Source organism: Peromyscus maniculatus, chromosome 9 (assembly GCF_049852395.1).
Source record: "Peromyscus maniculatus bairdii isolate BWxNUB_F1_BW_parent chromosome 9, HU_Pman_BW_mat_3.1, whole genome shotgun sequence".
NCBI lineage: Eukaryota > Metazoa > Chordata > Mammalia > Rodentia > Cricetidae > Peromyscus > Peromyscus maniculatus.
Window position 1 is genome coordinate 26,288,566 of NC_134860.1, and position 17,314 is coordinate 26,305,879.

The 17,314-nt window shown below is 43.9% G+C and overlaps 1 protein-coding gene across 12 annotated transcripts in view; it reads left to right on the plus strand.

The window, feature by feature from the left end:
• The first annotated feature begins 1,337 nt into the window (after positions 1-1,337).
• Cadps (calcium dependent secretion activator) overlaps positions 1,338-17,314 on the plus strand; it is a 440,161-nt gene continuing 424,184 nt past the window's right edge. For all 12 annotated transcript variants that reach the window (XM_076544508.1, XM_076544497.1, XM_076544503.1 and 9 more), the window contains exon 1: positions 1,338-1,896. In XM_076544508.1, the coding sequence (XP_076400623.1) occupies positions 1,462-1,896 (435 nt within the window). In that variant the 5' untranslated portion in view covers positions 1,338-1,461. The remainder of the gene's footprint in view (positions 1,897-17,314) is intronic.

Below are 17,314 nucleotides of genomic sequence, written 5' to 3' on the forward strand. Positions count from 1 at the left end.
TTTGCCAGAAAGCTTATAGGAAAACTCACAGTGGACTGGAAATCACAGAACAACAGTTGTGGTATAAAGTTTAAAGTCATACCACACATTTACAAACTCCAGATAAGGGACATAGAAAATGTGTGAATGTACAAGCTGAGGTGGAGGTCATTGACAGGTCTGTGAATAGTCTAAGTTTAGACTTGAGGTGGTTTTTCAATGCATCTGAAAGGCGCTGATTAGATTCAGCACCTTGGCCAGCTCCCCCATGCCAGGGCTCTCTATATTGGCCTAAGAAAAGATGGAGCCGGGAAGGAAGACACCATCTGTTTTTGTATTAATGACTACAACCCCACAACTCGGAGTGGAGACTGTAACAGTCATTGAATTAGATTTTGCTGCTGGCGAGTTTGGGGATGTCTTATTTGGTGTGTGGGGTTCTTATTTCTTCCCTCAGATCCTTCATGGAGGAAGGGCTAAACAACCCAAAACCTGGTGAGACTCAGCAGAATCCGAGTTCTAGGGACTGAAGAAAGCTTCACTGGCTTCGAGGGGATGGGGGCTAGATTTCTACTTAAATAGTTGAACTTCATGATCCATCCACCAATTCACTCAAATTTGATGCATTTGTATTTTACAACGAACACATACGTCGTAAGTTGCTGGAATAGAGGTTTACACAGGTGCCTTTCCTCCTGCCCTCTCCTACAGCCCACCCCAGGGGTGAGGACTGAACTAGAGGATGGACCTTTCCTTGAAGGTACCATCTTGCTGAATTCCTCTTAGTGTGACCTCTCAACGCCTGCAGAAAGCCTGCTGTCCGACATGGTCAGAAGTTACCATTGGCTTCTTTATTTCTCCCTTCGCCACAAAAAACTTTTTGTCCTCGGGAGGGGAAGAGAGGTCGAGGCAAGGAGAGGTGGTCTACATAGGAGAGGGGGCAAGGAGGGCTTGGGGGTGTGAGGACCAAAAGCAGTGAAGCTCTGAGGCTTTGGGGGCTCTCCGCGCTTTCCCCCCTGCAGGCCTTTGCAGTCGCCCTCTCCGCCGCGGACACTGGAGAGTTAAGCCAATAAACACGTAAGCGCCGCTCGCTCCCCAATCGGCAAGATGCCTCTCCGGCTCTTGGCTGCATCGACAGCTTGCAACACTCGGCATCTTTTCTGGAGGCGCCTCCTTCAGCGGCTGCAGATGGCATCCGGCTGCGGGCTCGGGGCTCGCAATTGATTCTCGCCCTTGCCCACCTCGGGTGCACACACGCGCCTCTCCCTTCTCCTCCTCCCCTCGCGCTCCTGGGTCTGCGCCCAGCTCGCGCTCGCCAGGCGGAGGAAGCGGTCGCGGCGGCCGAGGCTGAGCAGCAGCGCTAGCTCCCTGACCTAGGAAGAAGCGCCCACCGGGACAGCCGACCCTCGGCTGCCTCCAGCGCCCCCCACCTTTTGCACCCCAAGCCGGGGACTCCGGGGACACCTCCCCCCAGGCGCCACCATGCTGGACCCTTCGTCCAGCGAAGAGGAATCGGATGAGATCCTGGAAGAAGAGAGCGGCAAGGAGGTGCTGGGCTCGGCCGCGTCCGGAGCGCGCCTGTCTCCCAGCCGCACCAGCGAGGGCTCGGCGGGCAGCGCCGGGATGGGGGGCGGCGGCGCCGGGGCCGGGGTGGGCGCCGGCGGCGGCGGGGGTAGCGGCGCGAGCAGCGGCGGCGGGGCCGGGGGGCTGCAGCCCAGCAGCCGAGCCGGCGGCGGCCGGCCCTCCAGCCCCAGCCCGTCGGTGGTGAGTGAGAAGGAGAAGGAAGAGTTGGAGCGGCTGCAGAAGGAGGAAGAGGAGAGGAAGAAGAGGCTGCAGCTGTACGTGTTCGTGATGCGCTGCATCGCCTACCCCTTCAACGCCAAGCAGCCCACCGACATGGCTCGGCGGCAGCAGAAGGTAGGTGCGCCGTGAGGCCGGGGAGCGGCGCCTGGACGTCGCCGGGCGGGCGGGGCGAACAATGGGAACCGGCGGCGCAGCTGGCGAGGAGGAGCCGTGGAAGGTGGAGACCGCGCCCTGGGACTAGGGGCCGGTCTCGCCGCGGCCCAGCTTGGCTCGCACAATCCGGCTCTGCCAGCGCGGAGCTCCCCGGGATGTGTCAGGGGCCTACAGCACAGTGTCGCTCACACGGGCGGGGGAGCGAGGCGGGAAAGTCCCGCTTTGTGACCTGGGTGGCGCGGGGAGTGACTTGCAGCGGGCAGCGCCCACAGAGGCCTTGCTCCTTTGCGGAGCTCCCTGTGTTCTCCCGCCGCGGCGGCTGCGCTGCGCTCTGGCCCGCCCTCCAGGGCGTGCGCTAGGCGGGCGCAGGCACCCCGCAGGTCATGGCGCCGGTGGGGAGCTCCAGCTGCGCGGGACTCTTGGGGCAGCGGGCAGCCGCAGGGGCAAGCGGAAAAAAAAAAGCCGGAGCTGGAGGCGAGGCTTCCCGTGACTCAGCCAAGGGCGCCCCCTCGCAGCCTGGTCAGCTGATCGCCACCTAGGAGAGCCTAAGGGTCCTGCTGGCAGTGCTTTTCTCTTGCCGGGCGTCTATAACCCACGTTTCCCCTTCCTTACGCATCCCAGAGCAGGGGCGCACCTGGTGGGTCCCTGTGCCCTGGTCAGGACCTCCACCATACTCCCTGTGACCCTCTTCTCCTCCCAAGGTGACTTCGAAGCCACCTTCTGGCTCGCCAAAGCTCTCCAAGCCCTGGCTTGATAAAGTGCAGCTGCAAAGGGCTTAGCTTCTCAGTTATAGTCATCAAAAGCTTTTTGTGTCTGAGACAGGGGCAAGGCCAAGCCGGCTTTGAGCTGCTTTTGATGGGATGGAGGCCCCATTACTATTCCCAACCAGAGAAAGGAGGGAGAGGGGGAGCGGTCACCGTGGGCTGAGGGTCAGTGGTGAGGATCAGTCGGGTCAGGAGCCCAGGGGCAGTGAGTGAGTGAAGACAGTCAGCGTTCTGCTTAGTCTCTGGCAATGACTGGAGGACCTAAGCTTGCATGAGGTCAGTTGAGTCTGGGGCCATGGGAGGTTCCAGCTGTAACCCAATCAAGGTTGTGAGACTAGTTTCTTAAAATAGTGATTTCTACGTTGATGCCATTTAAGTCAAAATTATATGTTGGCTCTAGTAAGGTGTTGGGGCTTTCCATATTTACCTTGCATCCTTATCTCTAGGTGGCACAGATTGCTCTGTTTGCTTTGCTTATATGTGTACACACGCCACCCAACACTGTCTATTTTAGCTACTACAATCCTGGATGCCAATTTTATTAAGTCAAAGAGACTCATTTCCTGGTTGAGAGATAGCAGGTAGGCATACATACTGCTCTCCCTTCATCTCCACAATACCTCCTTCCAGAGTCCTTTTGTTTTCCACCCGTATTAAAGCAAAAATATCCTTAGAGAAGTGAAAATCTGATACAATTTTTAAGGTTGAATGTGACTTTACATAGCCAGTTAATCTAAATTTCTGCTTGGAATTATGTTAATTGTCTTTATAGTGTGGGAAATTCTACCTCCAAAACTCAAGAACTGAATTAGCCAAAGATGTCCTAGCCTCTCACTATGACTTTAAACAAAATGAAAAGACCTTCCATTTATCAGTCAAAGGCTTTGTAGCTGTGTCCTTTAAGCAGATGCTTAGGTCAAGCACTGGGGAAAAGAAAAAGAAAAATCCTGCAAGAAGCCGGTTCTATTACCTGGGAAAGGCCACCCTGAGATGTTTTCCTAAATCTGACTGCATGTTTCACCTCAGTCCATCCAAAGCTGCTATCTGTGGGCCAAGCCTGTCTTTATATATGACCTTTTCACATCACGGACACTCTAGGACAATGGTAACACTGGCCTTCTGTCACACTATTTTTAGGTACTGGAAAAACTATTGCTAAATATACATCCCAGCAAAACAGCACAGCCCCAGTGGCTACAGTGGAAAGATTATATGTATGTATGTATGTATATATGTATATATGTATGCATATATGTATATATGTATGTATATAGATATATCCATACCTATCTCATTATTGAAAAGGAAGCAAGCTTTCCCTATTGCTCTGTCTATTATTGTTTCATGCAGTCTGGAAATGGCACTCTTTCTCTCCAGATTCAAAGTTTTGAAACTCCAGAAGTATTGAAAAGGTTTGTGTACTCATTATGGTAAAATAAATGTAAAAGACAATAAATAAAACTGATAAGTTGATACCAGTATGGGTCACTATATACTAATTGTGACCTAAATGTGAGCTTTGAACAGACTGGAAACAGGTGAACTAGAAACAGACAGATGAAAAATGATGCAGAGAAAGGGATAGAACGATGCAGAAGGCAGAGAGAGAACTGCACAGGAGAAGGAATCACAAAACAGGGAAGGGTGTATTAAAGAGTACAGTGTATCTTCTGAAACGCAGGAGTCTACATCATGCCAGTTACCAACCTCACATATCTGTAACATGTAAGGCTCTCCGCCTAGACCATTCCTCAAACTATTCACTTTATTTTGAGGACAGTTTTAAGTTAACTGAAGATCAGAGACAGTTCTCATGTGCACCAAGCAACTCTCCTACGTTGTTAATAACTCAGAAGTATAACACATTTTACAAAGAACCAAAGTAATACATTGCTAGTAAAGTCTATAGTTTTTGTCTGAATTCATTTTCCATTCTGCACTCATATTTGCTTTTGGTTTGGTGATAGAGGGACTCAAACCCCCAGGGTCTTAGATATGCAAGGCAAGTGGAGTGCTTGCCCTTGCATCCTCAGCCCCTGAGATCATTTTTAATTCTTTTAAAAACCCTGACATGATTACCAACATCACTCTTAAACTCAAAATAGTTTTAATAGTTTGCCTAAAGCACCATGTAGCTAGACAAAAGAATAGGCATTGAACCAAGGGGTGGTCTGATTACAAATTCTATTTTCTGAGTAGAAGAAACTGGCCAGAAATAGTCTGGAGTATACAAACAGGAACCTAGCATGTCATGTATCTATCCTTACAAAGGGGTGTTTCTACTTGCCCCAAGAAAGATGTCCACTCCTCTTCCTCTGAGCACCTACCCTATAGTCAACTTAGGCATAAAGAACATGAAGTAAAAAAAGAAGGGTCTGTAAAAAAAAAAGAAAAGAAAAGAAAGAAAGAAAGAAAAGAAAAAGAAGAAAAGGGTCAATAACAATCTAGATAACATTCTGTTGTCAGATTTTTCTTCTTTAACATTGTTCAAACTGAAAGGAAAAGTATGTTAGCTCAGGAGAACAAGTGAGAAACAGCAGAGAGAGAAGATATGCTGTGTGGATAATGCTGATAGCTAATTCTCCTTTACTGCAAAGACAAAGAGTGCTTGGGCATTTGGCTAATCTCTTCAATGTAAAGAAAAGTCTATCAACAGACCATTTGAAAACTGTATTTTATTATTTATAAATATATTTTGTCTTCATTACCAAGTATAAATGTGACATGATGGTACCGATCATGTATGACCCAAACAAAAACTTTCCCTATGAAACTCTCACAATACTGATTCAGTAACTCAAAAATGGCAACAGTCCTTTGCTTTTTCTCCCCTTCTTCCTCAGAATGGTAAAGTCAATACCTAGAGTTGGCATGGCAAAGATGTACCATCTGTTTCTAAGCTACATAGTAATGATGATGGGTGGCTACCTCATGTGAACCAGCTACTTATAGATGCTGCTAAGGGAATGTGAAATTAGGCACTGTAAACAATGATGTGTAATATTTAGATCAACAGGATGATCTTTAATTGGATAACCATTATTCATAATGTCTAGATTACAGCTACTCTTATGTAGATGTTTTGTGTGCAAAAGTATATGTGTGTGCTCCATATGTATGTGTGTGTGTTCCATGTGTGTGCGCACATGCGTGCATCATGGTGGAAAGGGACAGTCCAAAATTGTGTCTACTTCAGCAGAACTATTTTATTCAAGGGGACTTTATGCCTGGATGAAATATGTCTTAAATCCAAAATACTCTTTTCTATGTGATTTAGCTTATATTGTTCCATGAAGTTATGGCTACCATTGAGTCGCTGTTTGCTAGAGAGATTCCATCTCTATTGTTTACTTATTTTCCTTTATTTGGGCATGTTTCAAAAGCTATGATTTTCATAAAATTCAAGACCCAGTACTGGTTAACTCTGTATGCTCCTGAATTAGTAATTCCTCCATTTCTAGCTTTAGGTACCTAGATTCCTCTACTATTCAAAATTTTTAATCTTTGTTCTGCCAATGAAAAATATGATTTGCATTTTAAATATAAACTATTTTAATCTTTCAATACAACTAAGTGAATGTCACCTAATTTCCTCCCAACAGATTATATCTTTATCAAAAGAATAATTTAATTATTTAAAGCTGCCTTTTGCTCCTGCTCCCCAGTCTATTTGGTGCAGTGAGAAGGAACTATTTATTAAATGCAGTCTGGCATAGACTACCTTCTGAAGATGCCGACTATAGAAAAATACTAAGATGTTCTTGCCTCATTGCACACCTGGAATAGCCTCCTCCTTCCCTGCCACTGGACTTAAGAACAAAGGAAATTAAATTTTTCATTCCTGAAGAATTGTGCTCTATCAGGTAATGAATGTCAAATGGCTCAGAGATCTCCCCTCTGAAAGAGCAAATGAATGCATAGCCATAAACTATCACATTGAATACAACAGTATTTGACTTGGGGCCAAGTGTCTGTAAAACTGAAGCAGGGGTGATGAGGAGAGTTCTCCTTAAAACTAAGCTCTAAACACGGGAGCAGGTGCTCACTGCAGCAAGCACTCAGTCAGGCTGGGTGGTAGAACCAAAGGACACATGTGCCACATGGTTCTTGAATCAGAGGAGTCTGTGGTTTAGTTTGTAAGATAGCAGACGTAGGACTCAAATAAATTGAGAGAAGGATAGAGTTTACTAGAAGATGTGGGTCATAAGAGAAGGGGTGGTGTGTGCTGATGCACTCAGATTGGCTTTATGCTGGGGAAATTTTCAGGAAGCAGTATACAGATGACTTAGCACAATTTTTAAAAATCTAGATGATGGGGGGTATATATCGAAACCTGGGTCTGAAGTAAAATACTACCACTAGTGGGTCATAGATTATAGGCAAGTCTTCTATTTCTAGGGTAAGTTCATCTGCCATTTGCAGGAAGGGGCAAGACACCTTTAGATAATTGCTCATCTCTTTAGATATAATAGGTGATTGTTCTGGAAAATGCAGTTGCTCATTAGCAAAACGTAAAATCCTTTGAGCTTGGAGTTGGCATGTTTTCACATTATGAAATAAGGCACTTTCCAAATGATCCAGGGTGGTTAGAGATGAATTCAGTTCATCCAGCTATGCCGATTTTCAGATGAGGTTGCAAGACAGACTACACTGGAAATTTTAAGTTGTAACTTGTAACTTGGAGCCAATCCACAAAGTTATTTTGTCTGCATTTCCCCTGTTTTTAATTATTTCTCAGCTTTTGTAACTTCTAGACATTTTATGGTGAAAAATTTGAATGTCAGCTTTTCTTATGTGTAATGGCAACATTAGGACAGAATTGTTGTAGATTTATGAAAAGCAATACAAAGAAGACTCCCCTGCCATCACTTAAATAATAGGATGTGCATCACTTTTAACTTAATTATATTTGTTCCAAGAAGGAAGCCATATTTGTCTAGAGGGTAGAACAGCAGTGCTGTGGGTCTTTCCAGACCCTTTGTTGTGCTGCTTAACAGACACTGTCGGTCTGACCCTAGCCCCCGCCCGGGTAGCGTTCCTGGGAGAGTCCGGCACTTGGAACACCATGTTCCCTGCTTCTGGCAACTGTTCTTGTTTCTTGTTAGGGTCAGAGTCATCATTTCTGCAGAATTAGAGGCTTGATGGTCAGCACTACCTTATTAATTTTTATTGGTTATTCGAAGCCTGTAATAGAATTGCTTTTCTGTTCTTATTTCTTATTTCTGTTCTTAATTATTTTATCAGATAATTAAGGAGGGAGACTGTTGACAGTTAGTCTGGTCATTACTGTTCATATCTCAATGGACAGACAGTAAGGACAGTGGTTAAGAGCTTAAACTCTGAGACTTGGGATTATTTCCTACCTGTGGCAGCCAGTTATAGATTCTGTGATCTGCAGTTTATTTATTCTCTCAGAGGTTCAATGTATGCACCAGCAAAATAGAGGGTGGGTAGTTGTACTGTCATCTTTGGGTTGTTATGAAAATTAAGTGAGATAATATAGTAAAGCTCTTAGAACAGCACCGGACATTTGGTTGTGTAAAATAAGTATTAGTTCTTGTATTGGCAAAGTTTATGCATGTATACATATACATTACTATTACGCGTATGTGCATATAAACATCATTATTTTTGTCTGTAAGGCTTGTGAGAATTAATGTATGTGGTACATCCCTGCCATAGTAAGGGATATATTTCTAATTTCTATCATCATCAACACAGGAAAATCTAGAAAAGCAGATGGCCGTCATCATGGCATCTTCCACAAACTAGATGGAGTCACTCATATAACCTCCCCCCCCACCTTTGAACATGTGATTTGTTAAATGACTAATGGCAAACACATTAGTAGAAAGACTTGCTACATGTTTCACAGAGTCTTGGGCCACTCAAGTGGCTTGTGGTGGGACTCCCAGAATTCCTGACTCTCCTTGTCACCTTCCTTCCCCAACCTTATGCTTTCTGTCATACAATAGGGTGCTTTGTTTCCTCAAGTCTTGAAATTTTGGTCTTGATACAAACAGCTCTTTACAAATGTTGGTTTACTGTTGTAGTATTGAACTGTTGCCATCACTAATGAACTTATAAAGTGCATTATGTTTGTATAAAGAGTAAATTCTAAGCATGTATGGCTAATAGTAAGTGCATATATATGTTCATATACCTAGGCAGGGAAGACTTTCAGAAATAGACAGTGTATGGCACAGTAGTGAAGTCCTTCACTTCTGTACACTTTCATTCCAAAGTTTAAATTTGTTTAGCTGGTGAGCTATGTGACCTAAATTAAATTAAATTTTGTGAACTGGTGGCTATGTGACCAAATAAATACCTTCCACTTGACTGAGGAATGATGGGTGGGGGGGATATAGTTAAAGTTTGTGTGCTGTCCAGTGGGGTGAGATAGGCATAGTGGAGTCCATGGTGACTTGAGGCTGTTGCAGTGGAAGCAGGAGACTGCTTGCTTACATCTTAGCCAATCAATAATCAAGACTTGAGCCAGAACTAGGAGAGGACTATGACCCATGAGGCTCCCTATATATAGCCATACATCTTCATAAAGAATCCATCACCCACCCAAACAGTACTACCATCCAGGGTCCTACACTTCAAACACATGAGCCTGAGGAGGATGTTTCACATCCAAACTCTAACAGGTTCATTCCCCACCCACTTCTTCTTTTATAAAATGGAGAAACATTATCAAGAATTGCAAGAGAAAAGTATGGCAAATGCTTCACAAGTCGTTTATATATGGTTCATGTTGCTGAGGAAATGCTCACAGTAACCTTCATAATAGCATTCACAAATTTTTGGTCCCCCAAGGTTCCTACACTGTTTCTTATTGCTGTAACCTTTTCTGTAGCTGCTTCTTATTCTAGAACACCCCACTCCCCTTCTCTGATTCACTCTTATTTGTCCTTTAATTAACTCTAGCATTAGCTCCCTTAGGAAACCGTCCTAAGCCTTTACATTGGGCTAACTCCCACACAACTCTGTAATCTGAGTTCGATCTACCTTGTGTACACAATATTTAAATTACTTTTGTGTGTGACTCTCTTCCACAGACAGAGACATTTTATTTTTCTTCAATTACTCACCTATCAAACAATGTCGGACACACAGTGGGTCCTTTGAAAATGTTGAAATTTCACAGCAACATTCTATTTCCTAGCAAGTTTTCAATGGGAAGAGGCCAACTTGCCATTTCTGAAAAAGAACGAAAGAAAAGACAGTCACCAACACTCTAGTGACAATTGGAGGGTTGCGGAAGTCCTGGGATCGCTAAGTTCTGTATATTTAACATGGGAAAGTATATTACTTTTCACTACATTTAGGAGAATCAGGTATTATTTTCTCTGTTCTTTTATTGTAAGCCATCTCTTCCAGATTAGGTTAGATTATGAATAAGTAATAACTATAGGACTCTTGCACATTGGCATAGTAATAAGAATATTATAGGTATGGAATATCTATAAGGGGATTAAATTGCTTATGTGTATGGCCTTTTCTGATACCTCTTTAAAGGGGAAAATGCTCTTTGCTGTTTCATTACTTTCTTTTTAACAAGTGTGAGAAAAGTTTGAAAAGTTATTTCAATGATAAAGTCCACAGATATTTCAGTCTGCCAACTGTTATTCTGAAATTGAAAGACTGGGAGTATGCTGGTTAGTTTTTATTGTCACAAACTATAGTCAAATGGGAAGAGGCGACTTCAACTGCCCAGATCACAACTGGCCTGTGGGCAAGTCTATTTGGCATTGTCTTGACTGCCAATTGATGTAGGAGGGTCTGGCCTAGTATGGCAGTGCCATCCCTGGGCAAGTGGTTCTGGGCTATATAAGAAAAGTAGCAGAGCTTATGCTTAGTGAGCAAGCCAGTAAATAGCACTCCTCTATGGTCTCTGTTTCAGTCTCTGCCTCCAGATTCCCGCCTTATCTTCCTTGGATGATGGACTATGAGCTGTAAGCTGATATAAGACTTTTCCTCCCAAGGTTGCTTTTGCTCAGACTGTTTCATCATAACAACAGGCAAACTAGAATAGGGAGTAAAAGATTGTGTGTGTGTGTGTGTGTGTGTGTGTGTGTGTGTGTGTGTGTGTGTGCACGCACACATACCTCCAGTGTTTGTGGTATTGTATATATTTGTGTGTATGCACATAAATTTTTGGGCATATGTAGCCAGGAACCTAGACATGAATATTCATTGAAGGACATCATTTCTACCTTATGGCTATGAGATAGTGTCTGTCACTGAGTCAGAAGGTCACTATTACAACTTGGCTGGCTGCTCAGTGAGTTCTTAGGATCTGCCTGTCTCCATCTCCCACCATGCTAACTAGGGTCCTTGGCACCTGTAACACCCCTGGATTTCCATGCGGATGCTGGGGTTTCAAACTCAGGTCCTCCTGTTTACAGGGTAAACACTCACACCCACTGAGCCATCTTCCAGCCGCCTATGAAAGGGAAGTGCATTTTAAAGGTGTTCCGGGAGCACACACTAAGTTGCAAACCCTCCAAGGGGTTTAACACTTTCAAAGAGACAATGGGGTTTTGGCAAAGGTACAGAGTGGTTCAAGCAATCGACTGTGCCATTTCAGAAGGCAAAAGGAAAACAGTGAAAATTCTTGCAAATAATCACGCCTTCTGTTGCCCATGTAGAAAAACAGCCTTTTGGTGTGGATGGTAGGCATGGTGTTGTTTAAGCAAATGAGTTGAAATGTAACTTGAACATCTACTTTGGCGATCTTTCTGACAAGTATAGCAACTGTTGTCTATAAGACAGTGTGTCATAACATACTGTGTTTAAAACATTTCTTGGGGGCTCTTCCATATTCAATTTTTGTTTGTTAGACATCATCAGACAATGTTATACATTGTTTTGAGCCACTTCTATAAATAAGAAACTCACTGGATCCTGTAAGAAAAACACTCATAGTCATTTTGGAGCCCTCCTCACCTCCTGTAACCTACCAGTTTGCCTAAGAGATTGAAGTGTACCCATATAGAAAAGCTAGTGTAAGGCAAGATATAGTGAGTTCACTTTATTAGTGTGTATGTGCTGGCTCATGTGGCAGTGGAACATGTAGAGAAGTTAGAAAATAACATTTAGGAGTTGGTTCTCTCCTTCCATAATGGGATTGAACTCATGTTACCATGTTTGTGTGCCAAGCACTTTTATCTACACCAATTCATTAGCCATAATTTTAAATATTCGTTTTCTCTCAGATTTCAGTTCTTGGCACTTGTTATGGGTGATTATGTACCTCAAAATTCATATGGGAAAGCATTAACCTCAGGATCCCAAAATGAGACTTTAAAGAAAATAACATACTACTTGAAGATGAGTCTCCCCTAATTCATCATAGCTGATGAAAAGGGATCATTTGGACCCAGAGACATGCACATTGGGAAGATACTCTGTGAAGACGAAGAGAGTCTGCAGTGATGCTTCTAGAAGCAAGGACCATGGAATATTGCCCCAGTAATTCAGAAGTAGGGCAGAGTCACAGAGCAGATTCCTCCTCACATTTGTGAGGGGCCATGTCTGCCACCACCATGACCCCCATTGTTGAAGGTACGTGGTTTACAATGCTTAGTTAGAGCAATCCTAATTAATACAGCCCTCTCCCAAGCTGTCTCATCTTCAGTGGTACCAGTACTAACAATGGCTTTAGCCACCCAAATCATCACATTTCCAGTTCTTGAATCTTTGTCTCTGGTACAGACCTTTTCCCATTCTGCCAGTACTGGGTGTCCAGATGCTTGCATTATCACTACTCAAAGTATGGCTGCAGACTGATGGAAGCCAGTGAATGGCTTCTCGCAACTTATAGTGAGACAAAGAAGTTGGATTAGAATGCAAATCATCCTATGGTTTTTCTCGTACTTGAAGGCCTTGCCACAAGAGGATTTTCAGCCAATTTGAACATATTTATTAGAAACAGTTAAAAAAATATTTAGTGATGAGGCTTATATAGTTTGACTATAAGTACTTCATCTAGACCACAGCCAATAACGCAGCCCACTGAAGACACAGGTCTACAAGCCACACATAGAAGAATACCACTTTCCATGGCATTTCTCCTAGATAAAACCACTCGACAGTAACAGTATTCTCTCACCCAGGTCCTTTGCCTCTGCATTTTCTGCTTGATGAGTACACAATGGTACTGTCATACATCTAAACTGTCACAGCAGAAACATGCAACCCAGCTTTACATCTACTAGTGTTCATCCTCACCACCTTGTCCTGCACAGATTCTTTTGATATACCTTATGAAACTATTAATTTCCTTCTCCCCTTTTTCATTTTGTAGCTCATGGACCTACTTGGGGCCTCAAGTTTGCTTGCATGCATGGTTGTATGACTTTTCTGTCTTGGTTACTTTTCTTTTTGCTGTGGTGAAACACTCTGAAGAAAAGCAACTTACAAGCAAAAGGACCTATTCTGGCTCACAGTTGGCCATGATGCCACAGTGGCATGAACTCGAGGCAGCTGGTCACATTGTAGCTGAAGTCAGGAAGGAGAGACTGCGAGGTTTCAGCTAGGTCTCTCCCTTTTGTGCAGTCCAAGATCCAAGTACAGGGAACAGTGCCACACTCCTTCACGGTGGGTCTTCGCCCCTTAACTAACCTCATCAACACAATCACTCACAGGCATTTGAAGGTCAATATAATCAAAGTAGTCCCTATTGCTGTGCCTCCTAAGTGATTCTAGACCATTCAGTTGATAATTGTCTTCAACCATCACACCCCCTGACAGACCTCTGGCCTCCTTTCTTTGCCCATGACCCACCCAACTACAAGAGGATTTTGTTTTGAAACACAAATTCAGTCTTGCCCAGAGCTTTTCTGCAACTTCCTATCGCATATACAGGAGAAAAGCTGAATTTGCTTTCCTGGCTTCATTCCTGTTCCACCCATCCTCAGTTCCTGCAGTTTCCTGCATGTCAGATCAGCTTTGACCCATTTGACCATCCCTGAACCATCCTGTGCACTTGGGTCTCAAGGTTCTTTGCACTTCTGTTTGAAAGCACCCCCCTCCACTATGACTCTTACAGGTAGAAGATGATGTTATTACAAAAACAAAAAAGAGTAGTGAAGATGTCAGGTGTTTAGTTTGTATAGTCCTTGTTTTGTATGTTTGAAGGCCTTATGCAATTTGATAACTGTACAGTGTAGTAACATCCCAATCTTACAGAGGTGGGGAACTAAAGTAGTTAATAAACTTGCCTGGGTTATACCTTTAATAGACAGTAGAGCTGGGTCATAGCCCAAGCAATGTAACTCCAGCCTGTACATGTCACTGTGTGCTCTATTAAAAAGTCAGACCATTGGGTCCATCAGATCTCAGTTTTTTTCCATCTTTTTCGATTTTATGGAAATCATTCATTTACTGTATCCAGGCAGTGTCTGGCAGTCTCTGTATAGAACAGGTACTCAATAGTCAATGCATGTGTCCATGATTGTTTATGGAATGGCCATATTTATAGCATATTGCTCAGATTTCATTCACCAAAACAGCCCTTTGCATAGGTAGGACATGTATTCTGAGTCCCTGTTTTGTAAGGGACTCCTTACATTCCACAGTGTGGCCCAGTGAGTTTCCTCCCAATTGGAAAGAACAGCAATGATGGACCAGGACTTCCTACCTGCATCTAGGACTCCCTCCTCTGTGCTGTTGGTCTCAGATTCACACTAAGAGTGGCCTGGTCACTGCCACCTGTGGAAGGCTACAACTCCATAACAGATATTTTAAAATGTACCTCACATTTCATGTTCAGGTAACTTTTTTGTTACAAAAACTTGGAATGTATTGTTTTCAAATCATGTTTTTGAAAGTAGCTATATAAGATAGTTAATGAGTCATTTCCCAGGAATTAGGTTGTTTTCACAGAATCCTTGTAAACGGAAACAATGTCTCCAATGGTTTGGGATTATAAAAATATTTTATGAGAACAAAATTTAAAAATGAAGATGACATGTTTTTAGAAGGCATTTGAGGACTTATTCAGCTGTGTTTTATTAAGTTAATGTATTTTATTTATGTCCTCAGACTCAGTACGTTTTTAGATTCTGAAAAGGTTCAAACCTTCAACCACCATATAAATACCTTTTGCTAGATTTTATGAAGAAAATACTATGCGTTTATTTTGTTTATTTTTTATTTTTTATTTTTTGGTTTTTTTTTTTTTTTTTTTTTTTTTTTTTTTTTTTTTTTTTTTTTTTTTTCGAGACAGGGTTTTTCAGTGTAGCTTTGTGCCTTTCCTGAAACTCACTTGGTAGTCCAGGCTGGCCTCGAACTCACAACGATCCACCTGGCTCTGCCTCCTGAGTGCTGGGATTAAAGGCGTGCACCACCACCGCCCGGCTCTATTTTTTGTTATTTTTATGTTATTTATGTGTATGGATTTTTACCTGTGTGTATATATGTGCACTACATGCATGCCTGGTGACTGAGGAGGCCAGAAGAGGGAGTCAGACCTTCTGGCACTGTAGTTACAGATGGTTGTAGGCTGCCATTTTAGATGCAGGGAATAGAACTGGAGTCCTCTGAAAGAGCATTCAGTGCTCTTAACTGCTGCACCATCTCCCCGGCCCTGCAAGCACTATCTGGATTAAACCTGTAGCTGACTGATAAGGTCCAAAGGTCAGATGTCAGCAATGGGCGTGTTTGGAAGGGAGGAAAGATTATTTCAACTCTTCAGGGCCCAGAAAATACGAAGCAAATCTGAGGGCCCTTGAGAGGACAGATGCCATTGTAAAAGACCCAGACATTGATAGAGAGAAAGGAAGGAAGAGCAAAGGCTTGCAGACAGATGTTCCTCGGTGCCCATGCATGGAGGGGTGAGCATTCACCCTGCAGACCAGAGAAGCCTCCAGACATTGAACTAGGCAGTGGTCTGAAGTAGAATGTTTTAAGCAGATTGATCTTCTTCTTTTGCATATGTTTATGTGTGCAGTTTACACATGAGTGTTCATGTAGGGTTGCACACATGTGCATGCAGATGTGATTCATATGTGTGAATAGGCCAAAGGTCAATCTGAGATGTCTTCCTTGATCACTTTCCACCGTATTTGTTGTGATGGGGTCCCAACCCAACCTGGACTTTGTAGAATTAATGAATGAGGCTAGCTGACCAATGAGCTGCAAGAATCCCTCTGTCTCTGGACCCCAGTGCTGAGTTATAGATGCTGTGCCTGGTTTTGAGGTGGGTTCTGGGGATCCAAATTCAGGTCTTCTTGTTTATGCAGCAGACACTTTATGCCTGGCCCATCTCCCCAGCACAAGCAGACTGTGGAGAGAGAGACAAAAAAGGAACGTAAATGTCTTCACGTGGCAAGAAAAGGTCACAGATTAGGTTTGAATGTAATACTTAGCACTTTATAGTTTTGTGGGGAAGTATGGGGAAAATCTCATGAAATTATTCACTGTATGTAGAAGCAGTTGTTCTGGGATACTTTCTCAGAGATGCATTACACTTGGCTGTATTTTTTCCATATCAGCTTCTCTGTATTTGTCACTGTGTGGAGTGTGAATGCCCGTTTTCTGCAAACCTGACTAATGAGAAGCAAGGTTCTGCCCCTTTAAATTACATGTAAATTCAGTGACCAATGCTCTGATGCAAACCTTCTCCTGGGCAACATGTGGGAAATCATATCGATCAAGTAAAACCAGCCTTCAAGGGCACAATACTACAATAAGGCCAGGTGAACACCAGGTCCACAAAAGGATATAGGAAGGCCTGAGTTATGCTGTAGGGCTAGAGTCTGTCTTAGTCAGAGTTTCTATTGCTATGAAGAGACACCATGACCATGGCGACACTTACAAGGAAAATCATTTAAGTGGGGTGGCTCACAGAGGTTCAGTCCAGTATCATTGTGGTGGGACATGGTGGCAGGCAGGCAGACATGGTGCTGGAGAAGGAGCTGAGTGCCCTACATCTTGCAGGCAGCAGACAGTGTTCTGGGACACTGGGCAGTATCTTGAGCATAGGAGACCTCAAAGCCCACCTCCACAGTGACACACTTCCTCCTATAAGATCACACCCACTCCAACAAGGCCACACCTCCTAACAGTGCCACTCCCTCTGGGGTCCTAGAGAAAGAATGCCCAACCATACTAAAAGGACGTCTTTGCCCCGCACTCTTGGGATCCCATCCTGCAGTGGAAGGCTGAGGCACATGGAGGATAGGCTACTCTGTTCCATGCTTGTTGCTGCCCCTGGAGGAGGGGTCTGGTGTCAGTGGAAAGACTCCTGGGAGGTTCGTTGTTAGTCATCAGTCGGGCTTACATTAAGAAGGAAGCGTGATATTTACGTTTGTCTGTCTCTTCTCCCACATTCTTAGGTACTTCACTTTTTCTACCTCTTATGTGTTATTGGTGGACACAGGGTGTGTGCCTGAGTAGACAGGTAGCAAAAGGCCCCAGGGTCAGCCCAGACTTCCAAAGTTCCAAACTATAGCCCTCCTGAGAGGGCAGGGGATTTAGGCCTGTCGTAAGATTCAGGTGCTCTTGGGTCACCAGGTCATGGACCATCTTAAGGACTTCAGAACAAGACGGTGCCTATCAGGTCACTGGAAGCTTCCAGGGGAAGGTACATTTTCAGCTGAGAA